Below are 20,580 nucleotides of genomic sequence, written 5' to 3'. Positions count from 1 at the left end.
GATTTTATTGCTGTACATCCCTAAAAGTACTACTACCAAAGTGTATGGGGGGAGGGAGCAGAGGGAATAAAAAAGGATTTGCAGAGTATATTCTCATCTGAAAATAGCATATGAGTGATAGAAATTATATTTTTCCCCCTAGATACTAAATATTCAGGGATGAAGTCTGTTCTCCTCAGGCCACCTTCAGAGTTGGTTTTGCAAGACTGATTTTTTTGTCTTTTACATACTGGAGAACATCCAAAAAATACACTGGTAGATGTTTTAAATCTAAAACTAAGGAAAATGCCTTTGTATTTAACAAAGTATTGGCTTAAGTCTGACTGTACTTACATTATGCCAACAGTGGTGTAAGCCAATTAGCCTCAGAATAGTCATTCCTAATTTTATTCCATGTGAAATGAAGCAAGCTGTGCATTATGTGTTTTTTGGGATACGGATATCAGGATATTTTATTGGTCTGGTATGTATACAGTATGAGAAAACCACCTGTTCATGCTACATTTCTGCTTTGCTGCATAAAGGAATGACAGTGGCTTGCACAGTAATTCCAAAGCAGCACAAACCAGCTAAAGCTGGGAGTGATGAACAGTGTGCTCACACTGCACTGTGGTGTATTTGTTAATAACAAATAACAGTAATGGGCTATGATGTTTATTTTAACTTAGTTTTTCCCAAAGCTTAAAATACCCACATTTTGCTCTTTTCTTGGTTGAAGACTAATCCATTTTATTTTGTGCAAAATAAAGAGGAAGAGATCCAGGATCAGTTAATAAACTTTTCTTCTTACTTAGCTGCACAGAATGCTGGTGACAGAACCAGACACTGAACCTTCCAACTTGCTGCTGTGACATTTCTGTATCTGGGACCGATAGAAAACACTGGACAGCAAAGTTATGCTGACATCTCAAGTGGGTTTGTCTCCTTCTGCTTTTGCCTGGCAGAACCTTTGATATTACTGCTTCTTTCTACATACAGTCCTTTTGCCTTGGCTCATCCAACAGCCTTTTTCATGATCAAAGCCACTCTAATGAGCCAAGCTGTAGTAAAGGCTTTGCATTTCTGCATTTTCACGGTAAAACAATATCACAGATCACCTTCTGCAGCTACTGGTCAGACTCTCAGACAAAAATCCTACATTAAGCCAAATGTATCAGTTTGTTACAGGAACTGGAAGAGATATATTAGGAACAAGCTGCAGCCTGTAAGCGCATTAGTGATCCTATATCCATTTTAGGTTTATGCAGGACAGCTGGAATAATTTACAAAGAAACAATGTAATAGTATCATTTTCTGACTAATCCAGGCCTCTACCTCACATATAAAATAATATTTTAAAGGCAGAACAACCATCCCTAAAATACAACTTAGAGGAATATGTTTGCATATAAAAATGTTAAGAGATAAAAATCATTATGTGCACACACTAAGAAAAGCTCAGTCAAGATTTTGAGATGCAAAGAGGCTACTACAGCTTCCTTCAGAAAGAATAAAGCTTTGCTTCTCCTTATGTTTCATATGTGATGAGAAAATTCCCCCCAGTTCAGAGCCACACATTACTGTAGTTTGATTCTAAATATGGACATGTATGAAACACCCAAGTTGCTGCTCACAGAGGTCACAGGGTAAGAAGCCAGTAACCCAAACCACCTGGCGTGCACTTGTAGGACAGGTATTTACTGCCCTTGACCTACAATGTGAAAAGTAACTCACACTGGAATGAAAAAGATCCACATGTTACAAACTATGACTCACTCTTCATATTTATTAATACTCTCCAGAGCTTCCAGCACATCACAGCATGCTCTTAACAGGCCACCAATTTTTACCCTGGGTCAAGGTGATAAAGCTTTAATGTAAAGTGTATCAGAGAGACAGGTGCTTTGCTGTTCTTCACAGATCAAGGAAATAATTTGAAAATTAATTTTAGTTCCTTGATAGAATTTTCCAGAGGATTTAGCTAAACCTCTAGTAGCAATTCACACAAGTTTAAATTATTTAGTGAAAAGGACATGGTATTGAAATATGAAATATACCTAGGATCAGCCCCCACACCTGAATTTTTCTAACAACTTTTACCATACTAAGCACAAGTTCATGAATTCACAATGAATTCACAGCTGGAGCACCACAATATCACAATGTTTACACAGCATCTCATGTTTTACTCTACGATAAGAATGTCCCCAACGAAGTCAAGAGCTGATCTTGCAGAGCTCACAGTGCTTTCCCTGTACATTCTGTCCCAAATATCCACTATGAGATTGAGATTATCATGGATAATACCAAGTCCCCAGGTAGTTACAGGTTCTGTGTGTTATTCTCCAGAGAGCAGAAGGAGAGATGCCTCTCAGTTCATGGGTAACAGTCAAGTGGAAGTGGGAATGACAGCATTCTTGAGCTCTGAATTTTCTCTGCAAGTAAACAGAGATCTCAGAAGAGTTACCTGAGAAGACACATTATTTAGTGCCTCAGGGCACTTTCATCTTTTCAGAATGTTCCTGGGTTGCAGAATAAAGCTGATTTTTAAAACTTTCTTATTTGCTTATCAGTGCTACAGATATTACAGGCAGATAGACAGAAACTCTCCAAAATTGTGTTCAAACTAAAAAAAAACCAAAAATCTCAGATGGTTGTTCTAAGGTAGAACTTTGCTTTGTAATTCAGGGCACTGCCACAGGCATGCACTAAAATGTTCACATATAAAGGGGACATAAAACACAAAAAAGCAGCAGAGTGAAGACAGGGAAGTGTTTTCTGCAGGTACATCTTTTTTGCACCCCACTAATCACTGTGATATCATGTAGCCCTATTGCAATGCCCTCTGGCATGAAAAGAAAGGCTCACATAGACTTTGATGAGTGATGGATGCAGCTGTGTTGTAATTCTGATAACAAACAGTCACAATGCTGAGCTATCCAAAATACAGCCACTTTACCATCACCCTTGCAGATGTTAAGGAGGGTTGTGAAGATAATGGGAAAAAGATAGTGAGATTTACTCCCAGGAAACTCTGCATATTGAAAAGAAGACAAGGATTAGTATTCTTCAAGAAAATTATAAATTAAGAGAGAAGCATTCTGAGGTTTATTTTGCTGATTTTGTTAACTGAAATAATTTTCTTCTAAATAGTAATTGCTTTTCTTAATTATCCAGTATGAGAAGGAAGGATAAGATTTTTGCAGATAACTTAATTAGGATTGTTAATGCCGAGTCCTCAAGAGAGTTACAATGAATCATATAAACTGCCTGAATCATCTAGAACAGGTATTTATGCTCTTTTATAAGGATAAAATATCCTTAGTTTGCTACAACTTAAAACCCCTTGGTTTTCTCTTGCAAAGAGCTCCTGCAAAGAGATATAAAGTACTTGAAGATATGCATTTGCTATCAGACCTCAGTGGACTGTCTAAATTTTCTGTTTTTCCTTATATAGCCAAGTCCCTAGTGTCAAAAGTACACTTTTCCCCATATTCATAATAAGAAATTCATCTTCATTTAAAAAAAAAAATCCAAACCACAAATAAACTAAAAAATTACATTTGTTTGCCAGTTAATACAGGAAGGCAGAAAAATTAGGAAAACCTGCTTCTCATTGCTCTTTCTCATGTACTGTAGTCCAAGGTCCTCATTTTACAAACCTTCTAACAAAACAGTTGATCTGCAACGGAGTAATATGTGAAACCTTGGACAGCATGGGGTCAAACTATCTGGAGATCGTTCATTGTGTACATACAAGTTAACAACAAAGCTAATGGATGCAAGACAGACAACATCCAAACCAGATCATGTCCAAAATACTGCAATTTTGACTCATTTTGCATAGAAAAGCCAATACCTTAAGGCAGGAATTACAGCAGGACATTCCAGTAGCCGAGAACATCAGATCTGTTGGTCCAAGCCATTTGTCCTTAGCAAAGTACCAAAGATCAGACCTGGTTGAAGCAGCTGCTCTAAGGGCCAACAGCAATACTTGGTTCTGTGAGACCGCAGGCATCAGTAAAAACTGCTGAGTGCCAGAACTCTGAGATGATCTCAGTCACTTCAGTCCTAATGTTCCTCCTCATGCTCTGGTGACTATTGCCAACCCATCTTCAGATACCAAAGTACAAGACTTATCCTGTGATGATACTGTGGGTATATCTTGGGGGCTACTGGAAAATTTAATGATTGTTCCACACCTTAATCATGATTACCAGATAAAAGCACAATAGGGTAGGTACTATTACACTCATTTTTCAGCAAATTCATTACTTATTGAAATATTAAATACGTTACCTACCCTCTAGGAAGTCCACCTTCTGAAGCCCTTCGGTTGAGACTTAATTTATGCATCTCAGCCATTTCCCTGAGAGTCTCTGCTGAGTAAAGGCCAATGGGGTTGTTATACTGCCTTGCAGGGCTCAGCTGGTGTGCAGGGCTATTGCCACCAGCCAGCACGGGGCTTGGCTTGGAACCTAGAGTACTCTTGGCAGGTGAAATGTCAGGAGTCACAGACTGAGAGGACATGGAAGATCTAACTGTGGTAGTCTTTAAGTAGGAAGAACTATTTGAAAAGCTGATCTCTTGCTGGTTGAGGTAGCCTGAAAACGTTCCATTGGTTGCTAAACCACTACCCACAGGCCCAGCCGCCGTGTTAGTGATAGGGCTGAAGGTTGTTCTGTTGCCATTGATTTCCCAAGCAGGTTCCTGTAGTAGCAAACATGCAGGCCAAGAAAAGAAAAAAAAAGAAAAGAGCAATCATAGAACACATGCAAAAATAACATCTGCAATTACTGCTTTAAACAAATTGATAAACTTGCAATAAATAGATTGGGGCCAAAGCATTCAAACTTTCGGGGAAGATTTTCAACAACAAAATGCATTGTTTCCAAATAAGGGAAGCAAAACATACTCAGGCGTTTTTTACTGGGTTTTAGTTGAAATCAACAAATAAAGCTTAACATTAAAAGAGCATTTGCTATCAGTCAACCTCACAGCAATAATTTTATATAAACACAATGCTGCCCATTAATTTTTAGTATATTTAAAAACCTTCAAAAAACATCTTGAGGTCAGAATCTTTTTAGATAATATACAAACATAAAAGTCAATGCCATTATTAGAAATACATAATGATTCTAAACCACACCATTTTCCATTTTCTATTTTCCATGAGTGCACTGTGAGTTATGGAAGCTCACACATGGCACTGCTTTCCTGGGCTCTGGTTCATGCTAATTAGGCCATGCAGCAGGGTTAGCAGATAGACCAACAGGTTCGAGGACAGGCACTGCTCCACAGAGATGTTTCTATGGATCATTCCTGCATAATTTACAGTTGAGGGAATGTATGCATGACTATATTGATGATGTGTGCATGATCCCACTGTCATATCCCAGATAATATTCCTAACTAGGACACCAGGGTGCAAGTCACAGGGTGCAATAGCTATACCCATAGAAGTCTGTGCTGGTGCTCAAACTGGAAACAATCTAGAAAAGAATCATCCTGGAAAAACACAGTCCTACACTTCAGTTTCATAAATGATTCACTATTAATGCAACTTAGTTAAACCAAAATAAAGGTGATATTAAAAAAAGAAAAATAGTGCTTTATCAGCAACACAATGCAGGTGATAAGTTGTCATGTGAGTTCTGAGGCATGTTCATGTAAAACTTCTGTGCTTTTGTTGCCTAGAAACACCTTATCACTGCTTCAAACTCCTTCTGGTGCAACACCTGGGCCTGAAGGGTACTCAGCACCTTGTGGGAAGCACAGAGCACCATTAGGGTTAAATTGCCTCCTCTCCTTCCAACCACTGGCAGCGTGTAGTGACCACAGCTCTATACTTTCTGGAAGCCAGTCTACCTGAAATAAGGACAATTTTATTACAGAAAAATAGGAAATTCACTTTCGGGTGGGCATTTTATACCTTTACTCTCGATTTTGCTGTTCTTTCACTTCTAAAGGCTTGGTGACAGGAATATGAATAGCTAGATTCTGATGCTGATTATCTTTAACATCTCTTTAATGTTTGCCATTTTAGCACTCTGAATGCTGGAACTCATTAGCACCTTCTAAAAGAATGAGTTACATAGTTGCAAAAGCTGTTCTGTTCCTCACTTCTGTTTGTCTGTAATTATGTTCTTTGCATTAAAAAAAAAAAAGTCTACAGCTGAGTTATCCAATGAACTATTTGAATGCTTTGCAATTTACAGATTTTTCTAGAGTTGGGATATTCTAGTTTATTGCAATAGCTCCTGGCTCCAGCCTGACTTGGGCTACATTGCTTTTGTTACAGGAAAAGGATCACTTCAGCCTCTCTCTCTGGACCTGGACATGCTGCAGCCATAGGCTGGATCCAGATGCTCACAGTTAAGAGGCCCACCAGGAATGCTGCCTGCTGCAGTCCAGCTCAGGGGATGGGGACAGGCAGGGGACACTATCCTGAAGAGGGAATGGAGCCACAATCTGGCCTCAATGAAAGCCAGTTCAAGAGCAGGTGGTGGCCTGCAGTGACATTTTGCCTCATTTGGGCTCAATCACCATCTTTAACATCTTACATTCATCTTCCCCACAGCCTTGCATGAAACACAGGCCTGAGAATAATCTGCCCTCTGATCTTGTATTTTGTCACTATCAGTTATCATTAATGTAATTTACTAATTTTGATACTAAGGTTCACTAGAAAAATAAATATTTATGTTGTCCTCTTGGATTTTTCTATGGGAGCATACATTTGAAAAAAAATCAAGATAACATGGCCTGATTAATTAATATTTATTGGAAAAAAACACCCTAAAGGTCTAAGGATATAATTAATCATAACATTAAACACATTTAAGATGTTTTGATTCAAAAAAGTAAGATAGATAAAGTGAATTGAGATAATTTTTCTCGGTTATAAACAGGAAGAGATTTTAGCTGGCATTAATAGCTGCCTGAGGCTGTAGGAACAGATAATCCTAAAAGCATTTTTCAGACTATGCCTTTTTAAATAACTACATTTGAAATACATACTTTGGTCACTATAAACTGACACTGAAAACAGCAAACAGCCTCCCTCTCAGTGGCTTATTGCAAGCTTTGAGATATCATTAAATAAACAGAAAACAGAGGTTGTATATAAAAATGTGTTGAAAAAGAAGCACAAATGCACAAGGCCTCATTCAAAAATTAAGTCATCACTTGTGCAAATGAGTTTTACATGCCAGCAGAGAGACACAAAACAATTATTAAACAGAAAATAAGTATAGATGCAAGAGAGAAGAAAAAGGATATGTCAGTTATATTTGTTTGTTACCCTGAAAACTCTGTGGCTCTTTGTTAACTGTGGGTTTCCTTTTTAAACCTCAAAATAAAAAGGACATGCAAGGAGAGCTGATCAAAAAGTATCAGTTTCAACTGTTAATGAGAGAAATGTCAGATTTTTTTTAATCCTAATGCATTTTCAAAGTTTTTGTGTTACTGGACAGTAACAGTAGGCAAAGGGAAAATTATAGGATAGCCATAAAAAATGATGGTTGATAATTTTGCTCACCTTTATGATGTGGATGGAATTTTGGTTTCACTCCTCAAACAATTACTAGCTGGAATACCAGCATGATGGGAACTCAACACTAGAATTCCTAAGAACCCAGCAGTGCCAGGTTTGCATTCTCCATTTTGAGGAAGTGCACCAGAGAGCAGCTGTATAACTTCTTCTAAGGAATTACTGCCCAATCATCAGCATATTTAGCTCTTTCCTTTTGTGTTTGACAAAGAATCCCTCATTTGGCTTATTCCTGGTAGGGTATTTTTGAATGTTTTTCCCCCTGTCCAATAGCAAAACCAGATCAATGCAGCATTTCTGAAACCATTTCTGTCTGTGAGGGGCAAATTTCTAATACTGAGCAGCAGCACAGCTTTGGGCATTGCATCACATGGACTGCAGCCAACAGCAACAAACGTTCCCCTGTTTCCCGTCTCTCATCCCGCTCTGTTTCAGTTGCCGTGTCTGGAAAAGCAAGCTGACATTTCCAGCTACGGCAGTCTGATGCTACCCCTGCAGCCGACCAGAAGAGGAGGCTCTGACACTGAGCAATGGGCTTCCCTCGAGAAAGATGCCGGGATCGGGCAGTGATCCCTCACCACAAGAGGAAAATTGCGTTTTAATTTCCCAGAGTAATGTCAGCGAATGAGCTTAAACCTGATAAATGTAGAGGAGTTTCATTCTGAAATAATAATTCTTTTAATAAACATCCAGTTTCTGTGAAAGGAAAAAACTCCTTATTAGGGATCGGAGAAGCAAGAAACAAATTTATATTGGAAGACATGATACCAAGTTTTGCAGATCCTCTTCCTTTGACAGCTCATTCTCTATTTATCTATTGCTATGACTCGACAATTCTTACTCACCTTTTGCACTTCTGGGAGAACAATTTTAACAGTATACTAATGAATTTGACCACCCAACATGTCCAAGAAGCAGTTGTTGCTTTTAAACATTTTATAGAAAGAAGGTAATGGAGGCACCAAATGACTCTGCTCAAGGTTATCCAACAAACTGCTTTTGGCTGAGCCAGCTCTTCCATCCTATGCTTTACTTAAAAAGTCAATCATCTCTTCTTCTATTTTCTCTTAGCCATATAGGTTCCCAAATTTGGCAGAAAAAAAATCATGAGTATTACAAGATCCTCACTGGGACTCCAAAAGCACTATTTCATAAACATCACAGCACACAGTCACACTGTTAAAATTAAAGAGGCTCTCAATACCTTCATGCAAAGGGACAAATGTTAAAGCTGTGCTTAGCCTTAAAGCTTCAGCTTGAATGTTTTGAACTGCACTGAGCTGAATCTTCACCTGTGTTGTGTCACCCCTGAAGAGCTGCAGGAACTCTGACTGATGATGGCTTAGTTTCAGTCCTTGGACTCATGTTTATGCTTATTGTTATTTGAATGCTTTCAACATTAACTATGTCCTTCTAACTATGCTACACCTGCACAAAAGACTACTAAATCTTTTGACTAATTAAGAAGGACTGACTAAACTAAACGAGCATTGTTTTCAGTTTGAGATTAGTGTCAGATAAGGATATAGTGCAAATAAATCAAATGTGTATTTCCAATAATAGCCCTACAGCTCAGTTGGTGCCTTATTTATGGTTGCAGAACCTTTATCATCCATAACATTGATCAGCTATGTGAAAGAATGACTGACCTTTGTGACAGAATGTAGGCCTATTTTCCTAAAACACAAAAATCCCAAGACCACAGTACTCGAAGAAGAAATGCATGCTTGAAAGTTAGTGGAAGCTGCAATCAGATCAGCATTATGTACAAGACAATTTCAGGTTTAAACTAGACACTGAACTTGCACATGCAGATTGTTTAGCTCACACTGACATGCCTTAACCTTAGCCAGAGAAGGGTGAGAAAAACTTCTCTTGATGTTTGAGGATGACACTGTCAGGACTGTCTTGTAATGCAGTTTTTTGCTGGTTTTTTTTGAAATACAGTCAAATTCACTTCATGTGAGCCATCAGTCTAAACACTGTCAAGCAGTGATGTGGAGGTGACAGCTTCTGCCTATGTGTCACAGAATTCCTCATTTCTACAATGATACTGTTACTAGAAATAATAAAGGGACAAGCAAAGAAATCTTGATTTTTAAAGTATATTTACTGTACCATACCTTACTGCAACATCACCATACCATTGTTTATCAGTAAAGAATTTTTATTCTGGATTTTGAGGCTTCTCTGATGGTTCAATGCCTTCATTCCCTTCCAAACTACCTCCAGAGAAGAATTCTTCTTCACTTAAAAATTACTGTTGTCTACTAGTGCAGACCAGTGGCATAAATGTCCCTCCTCTTGATCTACAAAGGGTTCCCACTCCAGCACTCTACTGGTACCACTTCCCTCTGGGCCAAAGACCCTACACCTAAGATACTTCTGAATAGACTGTTTCCCACCATACCTTATCCTGGATGCCACCCTTTTCCTCCAGAAAGGTTCCAGTAACTCTCTTTTCCAGCTGCCAGCACTATCTGTAGCCCGTTCAGAACAGCTCCTATAAACATTTCCTAAGCACCAATACACAGAATTCTCAAAATCTGAGACAGCAAGCTCCTGAAAATGGGTTGAGTCCTTTGATCCTCACCTCTCTCTGAAGGGTTAGGATAGAAAATTTAAAATATCCTTATGGCTTTCATGCCAAAGGCTCTTTTAGGACCTTTAAGAAAACCCTACAGTGCAAAGAGTTAACTTTTTTATATGGTAGATAGTTAAGGGAGGAAAATGTTTTGTGTGATAAACAGGTTTGAATACCTATGGCAGTAATTTTAAAATTGACACTTGACAAGGAAGAAATGCACCTAACACAGAGTCATGAAAATCCCATATATAAAAGCTCTGTGTGACTGTGGTGGAAGCAGACAAATGTTTCAGACCTGTGCAGGTGCCAAAGAGAGTCTCAAAAGGTAGCTGTCAGTCTTGTGTTTGTGAGTAATTCTAAAGAGACATATCTACTCTCTGCCTTGAAAACTAACAGCATTCTGTGTAATTCTTGAGGAGAAATAAGAAATATCTCCCCTTCCTGTCCCTATTACTTTGCTGGTGCAGTCAAACTCCGGTCTAACTAAAAAAAACGATCCATGGCTTTTGTTACAGCAATTTCACAATACTGTTTGGTGACTCTTCCAGTAACTTTCTCCAAGATAACTTTTATAAAATCATGATATAAGCAGAAACAACTCTGAGCAGGATAAATCTTTAATTTCATCTTCCCTTGCCAAAAAGTTTACAAGATCCAGTCTGAAATAACATTATTTTTGTCTCAACTAATAAATGGCCAGTCAGGTTCATTTAAAATTTCACAAAATAAAATCGAATCAAATGATTCTCCCCAAGTGCATTTCCTCTGTTAGTTTGAACCTATTTGAAGCAGTTTCAGGGATGATGTTACCTTCTGCTCTGAATCTGGAAGGCATAGTGTTTATAAAAATTACTTAAAATTGATCTGTGGATGTCAGAACTGCCAAAACCAGTAGAACATCATCTAATTCCCCATGTGTTTTGATCTTTTGCTTCTTATTTTTTTAGTGCATGGTAGAGATGAAACTGGCACTGACAGAAGGGATAAGTTGCAGCAATGGAGACTTTACCTCCTCTCCATTTAGCTAATGAAACGTGTCAGCAATACAAACATCCTAATATCCTACCCAGGGCTTGAGCCTAAGGGTATACACCATCTTTCAGGTATCCTTGCTCCTCAGTGCCTCCAAAGATACAGAAGATGAGTTGCCAGGTACAGTCAATTAATGCTGTTTGTTCTAAAATGAATGTTTACTTTATGAAAGATGATGAGCTTTGACAACAGAAACCAAGCCATCCATTTCCTCTGCCACTGGCTGTTATTCATTAAATTGACTTATCCTCTTTATTTTTTTTATTCTCATTTCTTGAATACTGTGACAAGACTGCAATATGATGCAAGCTTTCAGAAGGCCTCATGTCCTCTTTCCAAGTCAGTGTCTGTTTAGTTCTAGTCAGGATTTGGAGAGACTGAGGTACAGGCTAATGGTTTTCCCCCAATAATCTACAAAAGCTAATGTATGTTTTGAGAAGCTTTAGTAGCCTCTTGCAGCCTAGATGAAAACAAGCTGCTCAGAACGGGTTAGACAAAATCACATCAGAGGCTGGCTGGAGGCTTTGGTCCTGCTAATCAAAAACTAGGAAAATACAGATCACTAATTGCATTGCAGCAGTTTGCTGCCTCTGCATTCATTCAATGCTTACTTATTTGGGGCAGGCAAAAGCTGTTTCCTGTAGTAGGTATTTACCTTCACTGCAGCAGATAAAAATAGTGTTCATTTTGGCTGAGAATGTGCCACTTACCTTCTGGTGGGGGATTACAGCCCGGGGAGAGTCAATTCTGGGAGCTGTGGTTGAAACTGGCACTGGACGTTTAGATCTGGGGATCAAAAAAAAAAAAAGAAAAGAATAAAAGATGAGCAATTTGGACTTCTATTTTTCAGCTCTAATTTCTTGCAAAATGCTGCTTTATCAGGAGTGAAAGTTCAGCATAGCCTAGATTTTTTTCTATCAATCATTGCGCTTTCTCTACATCCTCCTTTACAAAGGTCTTATATGTGAGAAATAGTTTGAGAAAGTTTCTCTGAGTGATGAAAACCCACCAGTTATGGAAGCAGCCTCTGACTTGGGAGATCATCTGTTTTCCAATACCTTGTGACAAACTGCATTTTCATAGATGAGAATCAGCCACAACTGGATAAATTCAGGTTTGGGCAGCACTCTGGGAAAAGGGACTTAGTGGTGTTTTAAAATGCAGAGGCTAAACTTCAGTGCTGAGGCATCTCAAGATCAGCTCCTTAAAAGATTATTATTTAATAGTTTCAACTGTAGAGCAACTGCAATTATTTAAACATCTCTGCAGGAAGAAACATGGGCTTCATTTCAGACAATTTATTTTCACAAGGAGCAGAACACTACTGAATTAGCTACTCCAAATGCCTTTCACCTGTATTTGACACCTACTTCATCATTTAGAAACCAAAAATAAACCACACTAAAATGCTTCCAAAACACACAGTTTGCCCTTTCATTGGTAAAAAACCAAGAAAGCACAGTGACAAATGCTAACTGAAGCACTTGTGGGATGCTCAGGTAAGTGAAGATGTATTTGTGGGAGGTGTTGTACAAATCTGCATAGTGCTGAACATTCCACTGAAATCTTTCCAACACACATGGGATGACCAGAGAAAATGAAATGAAAAATGCAAAAATAGTCAAAAGAATCAGAATTTTACAAGTAATATCCCATTGCCAATCCACAGATCAGGGTGATGCCTCGAATTCTAATCTTTAAAAAGTACATTGCAAAATTAGGACAGGGACAAATATGAAATAAAAATACTTAAAAGCTTACAAATCAAGTAGAGATGACTGAGACATTTGGCACTGTTTGCTTTAGACAGGAAATGAATAATGGAATACAGAGGCTTAGAAAATAATGAAAGCTAGAAAAAGGGAAATAAAGCTACACTTGTGGACATTAAGTGAAATTGAAGACAACACATATAAAATTGATAAAGGCAAACATCTTTTCCTAGAGTACTTGATTAACCTGAGGTGAAACTCATTGTCACAAAACATCATTGAGACTATGAGAATAGCAGGATGTCAAAAAGGATGAGATAGTTATGGTTACAACAAAACCCCCAAGAGCAGCTTTAGACTGTGTATAATAAATAAACATATAGATTCTCATTTTTCAAGGCACAACTTAAAAGACTGATAGGGAGAGACCTTCTATGTTAGGTTCATTATTTCCTTCCTGAGGGCTGTGTTGCACTTTCCTCTGAAACACTTAGCAATGGCATCTATCAGAGGGAAAGCTGAGCTAGACAAAAACTGGGCTCATCCACAGTGGCAATCCCTGCATCAGTACCGAGCTTCACGCTGAGCTCTGTGTTCAGCTTTTGCTGCCACACACAACATTTTTCTGTAAGCAGGAGTAAACAAACAAAAAAAGACCATCTAGGAGAAAGGAGTAATCCTTACAGGAACTAGAAGATTTCCACATAGAAAGTATAGAACTCTTGCTACTTTGAGAGCTGAAAACAAAGCCAGTGTAATAGATGCCTACTCACAACCAGATGCTGTGAAATGAACAGTCTGAGGAGACAGTGAAAACTGGCATTTTGTTAAACAATATCTAATTAACCTGTGAAATTCACTGACAAAGTATTCCTGAAACAACAGGGTAGAAAATCGTTAAAGGCACTAATATTCATACTCATAGTTGAAACATATCACAATATACTCTCTAAGACATAATTACCTGAAAAGATATACTTTCAAGTTCTAGGAACAAAAACTAATCACTAACTGCCTAGAACAAACTTTCCTCAGGCAAGTTACTAACTGATCTTCCCTCAGGAATAAGTGCCATACCCTTCCTCCAACCACTTTAGCTTACAAAGAGAAACAATAAATCATATTCATGAGACATGCACATATATCATTAAAGACAGCAAAAAAGAGAAAAAACACCCCAACTGCAGCTCATAACACAGAGTTGCTGAAAACTGACAGCGACAATTTACGAACAGACAAAGATTTAGGGGAAGATTCTGATCTTCTTTCCAATGGTGTAATTTCCAAGTACACTCAGTTATTTCTGTGAAGTGACACGGGTGGGCCTGGGCATAGCACACTGAGTGTCCCCTGCTCTGCTCCCTGAGCGCAAATTTTAATGCCAGAGTTGCAGAGCACTGGAAATGTGGTTTGCCATGTGCAGAGGTGGAGCAAACAATGACACGCTGCATGTTTCATGTGTAACTGGAAAATAGTTGTATTGCAGCAAAGGAACTTATTTACCAGACTGCTCCATCATTTCTGATGTTTTTTTATGTCTATTTTTTTCTCACTCATTACCTGACCACAGAAGATGATGTTAAAAAGTTGCATTCCTTCCATATTACTGATAAACTGCATCTGCCATTCACAGTGCTATCCAACCAAAATTTTTATTTGATACCAACCTTGGAGGCTTCAAGATGTTACACAAAAACAATGAGGTTCCTACATAACTCTGCCCTGGATGTTTATAGCTTTGATAGTTAAAAACAGAATAATGAGACTTGCTAGATTTAGCAGAAGCTTGCACCAGAGAAAAGGGCAGGAAAGGTGAAATCAATTTGTGGAATGGAAGTCTATGCACTTGCAAAATAAAGTGATTATTTACATAAGAGTCATCACTCCACTGGGAAAAACATCTGCAAGTTCAGAATATTTTTTTTCCTCCCTCTTTTGCTAGATGAATCCAATCCCACAGCAACAAAAGTTGGCTTTTCCGGTGATTATGGTGCTGTGGTAAACATATATGTCCAGGTTTACATTTTAATCCATTGATTGCAAAATTATTTTATTCCAAACACTGAAAGAGTGTACCTGCTCAGTAGGGCTATGAGAGGGATGAAAGCTCAAATTTCACAAATGACTATGATAATTTCAGATTTGAAACTGAAATTTCCCATCAAGGTTCTTTTTCTTAAGCAATTAATTAGATTTCAACTCTCAAGACATTTTCTTCTATATTTTCCAAGTTAAAAATGGAAACAAAGACCTCATTTCAAAATGAAAACTCAGAACAGTTCTAATGATGACCAAACATGTCATTCCGGTATTTTTTTAAACTTTTCTCCTTTCCTCAGATACATCTCTCCTCTCCCTCAATACTGGTTCTCTTTTTAATGAGGTTCAAAACCAAGATGGATGTAGTTTTGCAAAGCAGTTCAATTTTGATAGCACTGCTGAAATGGCTGTCAAAATTCCTACTTGTTCCCACCTTCCTAGATACATCTTTAATTGAAGAGCACCTGACTTCAATCCTGATATTCTTGCACTCACAACAACAGTTCATTAGGAGCCAACTGCATTGAGGAGCTGCCTGCCTAAGGAAGGGCTGCAAAGGAGTTCTGTGATTCACTATCAGTTTAAATTGCATCCTCGGAGGAGAAAGTACAATATTGTACTTGCAGAGAGGTGAAATGATCTAAGAGATAATAGCTTTTTCATCTTCATGGGGCTTTTTTTCTATTATATCTTTACTAGTCAGTGCCTATCTTTCCTAATTCTCAGGACAGCTAAAATGAACATTTCTTTCTTACAGTAAGCTTTTGCTTTTATTTTGTGACATAAGCACTTTATACTTTGTTGAGCATCGTAATAACTGTATCTTAATATTTCAACCACTAGAAGATGAAAAGGGTCAAGTTTATGGAAAGGTAATAAACCAGATTAGACTAGGGTTAGAAATGCCTACAACACTTCTTACATACTTTACCTATCACCTAACTGAAATGGAGTCATTCTGGAGTGGAGTAGGAATCTGCAGAATGCAAAACAACAGAGCATGTAGAATTGAGTGTCTGATATGTATTTGTTTTAATGCATTCTTATTCCTGACAATTTAGTGGGGATGATAGGAGTGTGGGGAAGAGACATAAAAAGGACCAACTAAGTATTCCTCATGGTTATCAATTTAAGTGCTGAGATAGCAATGTGCCAGTTAAATCTTCAGCTAAGCAGTGAATTAAGTAGCCAAACAGAAGCTTCTTCTTGCTTCTAAGTCTTGCACAGAAAATCTTGAGTCTCATGATACCATGGTTTAATTCTCTAAGCCCTGCCTGGGACATCAGCAACCACTCTTAGTGACTCCAATGAGAATCACAAAGACAAAGCCCTGAACATTTCACAGTACTTCAAATATAACTGTGATCCCTTTGGGGCTGGGATGAGACCTACTTTCCCTCTCTAAGGATATCATCTGTGCCTGCAATAAAATTGAAAAATATTTCCATCAGCAGTTTTGTTCTCTATGGCAAATGCAAATATTAGCATTTGGCTGGATGACTGATTCGTTAATTATTTCCCTGCATTGTGCTGCAATTACACTTTCCAGACCTAATGTTCATACCCACAGCAACACATGGACAAGAACTTCTCATGCACAAATGGCACCAGCCTAAAAGGAAGCAGCTCTCCAATCAAAAAAGCCGTTTGTAAGTATGTAATACTCATTTTCCCTTACAAGGGATCTTAGTCAGAGGCAACCACAAACACTAAGGGACAGAGAGGCAAAGGAAAAGGGAAGAAGCCTTGAAGATTTTCGTGAAAGAAAGGAAAGAAAGGGAACTGGAGCCAGTGTGTGTAAAGCTGAGATTTTTGCAAAGGCTCTCCTGGTCTCTCTTTGACCCTTTCTACTTCTGTGCCATCTCCACAGTGCCAGTTGCATCTTCCTAACTCCTGCCCTCTCCCCTGCTGTGCAAAATCCCTTCTTTCTTGAACTGCCCCACATTCTGCCCTCCAGTCTGTTCCTCCTGAATGGACTAACTGGCTGTTGATGCCTCTCTCTCCTCTTAGTTAACTTGGTACCAACCCTAAAATTCTTCCATCCCAGCAGCACCTGTGGGCAAACTGGGAGGCTCTGGCAGTGTCCCTGCAGCTCTGCCCTGTGTGTGACAGTTATCCAGAATTATAAGATGCTGAACACATGCCTGGCACTAACCCAACACGCACAGCAAGCTCCACACTTAACCTCCATGAACACCTTTGTTCAGGCAGATTATTTCTCCTTCTGTCTCCTTCTTCATGTCTTTGCACTATTTCTAAAACATTTCCAAAATTTTCCTCTCTCTATCACTACCAAAAACCCAGATAACCCACAAAAAAATGTGGATTCATCCCAGGAAAATTTCATTCAGTTACAGAAGCTGTGCTGTCGTGGACTGAATTTGTATGTATTGCCATCAACACGGTTGAAGAAATACATTATTTTATATAAAAACCATAACTTTGTTTCTAAGTAAGAATAAGCAGATCATAAGAATTTTAAGGTCAGCTTGCTTTAATGATTAGTTACCAAATAGATCAGTTATACAGTGATTGCAACAACCATGCTGACATCAGAATATCATCATCCCAATCTCTCACACAGCTAAGGTGCTACATTTTAAGCTTAAGTAAGGTATTACTAGTTTTGCTTAGACCATTCATCCATAGATTACCATCACAATGCTACCTACCTGAATTTTTAATATTAACCCAAAGCAAATTCACATTTTATTTCAGATTGCATTACAGGACTTTTGCACAGCTTTTCTAGTTATCCATACTAAATCCACTTGAATAGCATGGGATTCACAAGTAAAATACATTTTAACTAGGCTGAAAAGGATTCTATTGGAGAGAGCATATAAGTTCTTTTTACTTTCTAGTTTTTATTTGCATGTTTTCTATGGCTGTTACAGATCTGGTAAAAGCATCAGGTGTTCCTCTCAAAGCTTGCTTTAAAATAACAGCAGAAACATTAAGGTGAATAGAAGTGGTACTTCCAGCCTAGTGCAGAAAACCCACAGTACTTGAAATACTCAGAAATATATAAGTAGGTATTGATTATAAATAAGAAGCCATTATTCTCACCTCAATAATAAATTGGCTAACTGCAGAAATGCAATCAAATTTATAAGAGAGGGATCAAAGCTTAATGGTATATAACCTTCAGATATAGTGTCTTCCTTGAAATCTTACAGTTTGGCATAATTATCTATTGTTAATGATTTAATTATTAGATGATTATTTATAATTACTGAGAGATGCTAAAAAATCTATTGAAGGTAAACATACAAATTAGAAAAAGATCAGAAGAAGTGTTTGGGTTATGAAAAGATCTAGTAGTGTAAAGCAAAGAATTAGCTATTATTAATAAGGAGCAGAAGAGACACTGAATAAAGGTTCAGTGCTTGGATGTAGCTTATCATACCCTGGTCCTTAGATGTGATGCAGCTCTCTTCAATAAACACAATAAATGACAATTCTGAAGAACTGAATATCAAATATTTAAATACCTGAAGTGAACCATATTGATTTACTCTGATTATTTTTCCCCTCCCATACAAATAGTGTACCTCAGACTTAGACTACCTCATTCCAGTATCATCAGGTTCCCCTGCAGTCCTGCAACTCTTGGCTTCTTAACAGCTCCCCTGAAGGTGAAAGCCATTCAGGTACAGATTTCAGAGCAGCACTGGGGACTGCTGCAGAGCATTACCCTGAAGAGCCAGCTCCAGAATCAGGAAGTTGCAGCTGAACTTCAAAGACGTGCTGATTCACAAAATAATAACATACGACTTTGTAACTGCCTTCTGTTCAATCAGAGGAGTTCGAGTGTTGTTCAAATCCAAACAGACTTCTAACACTACGCAGAAAAACCTCTGTTTTCTCCTTACCACTCAACATTTTCTAAAAGCAAAAGCCCAGCTGTGGATACTTCGGGCATCCTGACCACAAATTACTTTTGGTAGTTTCCTGAAGCTATTAATGAGGTATATTTATTTAGCTGATTTTCCTGTAATTTCTCTTTGTTGGGATGTGGACCTTACAGTGCGTCACATGGTTTTTAAAGCATTTCTAATTGGCATATATGGAAGAGAAAAATTAGTAAACATGGATAGTTAGATCTTAACTACAGTCTGCCTCATTTAGGCCTTCACTTTCTAACTTTCCACACTAAAACACTTGAGTGAGCTTTCCATTAAGGCCTATACCTGAGAGACTTTGACTGAAAACATAACTCTGTGTCTTCAGACTGCTGAGTCGAGAAGGGTAGCCAGGACTTGTCAAAAGATTTTGTTTCCTTTGGAGGTATTTGAGTGCTGTTTGCAGTTGTCATTACATTAATGCAGTAACACCCCAGTGCCAGCCTGTGCCCAGTGCTCAGTACTGATGTGCTGCAGCAGCAGCAGCCAGGGAGAGCACAGACCCCAGGAGGTGGCCAAAAGCCAGGCAAAATGGACCTGGGTGTATCGCTGCTCTCGCTCTAAGAAACAACCAGTCACCAATGATTAAGACTTCGTGAAAAAAGAATGAGGTCAAACAGCTTTTATAGTGGCTGGTGGGCAAGAAACACCACAGTAAAAAGGATCCAAAGGAAACCAACAGCCTTACATGTGCAAAGAATGTATTACAAGACTGATCTAGTAAAGCCTTAGTATTTTACCTAATTGAACGATTTCTCATTCCACTTCTAAAAAATACTTTATCATCCATTCCAATTAGCTTCAAGTGTGCAATTTACATCTTTCCATGACCATGCTTAAGCTAATCAACGTTAATCAATAAGAAAAGGTCCCAGATCTAATACACTGTGACATTTTGGCTAACATATCTGCTTCCTCACTGCAGAATGCAACCAGCAAATGTTTGTCTGAAAGAATACAACTGCCATGTGTATTTAGCTGTGTCAGCCCATTGACTTCGGTGAGATGTGCCCCTGGTACCCATCTTGACCTTTCCATGGTGAGTGCAATATAATATGTGAAAGAATTCCCATGGAGATTATCTTTAGGGGATCCAGAGAATATTTCTCAGAGAAATAAAATAATGAATTTTAACCTCATCTCTAAACTGGTATTTGGGGGGAAAAAAAAAAAGTGATGGGCACTCTGAGAACAGTTCTAATCCCTAAGTAGAATCCTGTTGTAATGAAAACTTCACTGCCCTTTAAAGCCTTGGCATATATCCACAGTTTCCAGGCTCTTTTCTAAAACTAACAAGGACACTTTATGCAGCGAGTGTAAATAGCAGTCCACTCAATTAAACTGCTCATATAAGGAATATATTTGTATTTATTGCAGCGACTGATATTTTATTTCATTTTCCATGGAAAAAGCTGCTCATTAATTTTAACAGCAGTAAATACCACTGCTCAAAAGCAGTAACTCACAGCCCTGAACAAATGTTAGCCAGACACTTGTAAACAAATCCTATTGTCCTCTCATACCTGCATACAGAGGCAACTGGGCATGCAATGGGACTCACCACTAATTCACCAGGGGAGAGGGAAGACCACCTCTCTCAACTCACAGTAATGTAGCCTCCTTAATTCACTAGGAGATGTCTTTTTTTCAATGCTTTAAGCATACAGCATCACCAGAAGGAAGGAGGAAACCTTGGCTATTGGAGGCAGATGACTCTCAAAAGTTCTAGTCACGTGTCTAAGCAAACTAACTGATATCACGTCACATCTA

At 38.4% G+C, this 20,580-nt stretch overlaps 1 protein-coding gene across 3 annotated transcripts in view; it reads right to left on the bottom strand.

Moving 5' to 3' along the window:
• LOC108493507 (LIM domain-binding protein 3-like) overlaps positions 1–20,580 on the bottom strand; it is a 79,759-nt gene that overhangs the window by 16,061 nt on the left and 43,118 nt on the right. For all 3 annotated transcript variants that reach the window (XM_017807000.1, XM_017806999.1, XM_017806998.1), the window contains one exon: positions 11,864–11,939. In XM_017807000.1, the coding sequence (XP_017662489.1) occupies positions 11,864–11,939 (76 nt within the window). The remainder of the gene's footprint in view (positions 1–11,863; positions 11,940–20,580) is intronic.

Source organism: Lepidothrix coronata, unplaced genomic scaffold, assembly GCF_001604755.1.
Source record: "Lepidothrix coronata isolate B3197 unplaced genomic scaffold, Lepidothrix_coronata-1.0 Scaffold17, whole genome shotgun sequence".
Taxonomy (NCBI): domain Eukaryota; kingdom Metazoa; phylum Chordata; class Aves; order Passeriformes; family Pipridae; genus Lepidothrix; species Lepidothrix coronata.
Note: the sequence above shows the minus strand (reverse complement) of the source record. Positions and strands in the feature narration are given on the sequence as shown.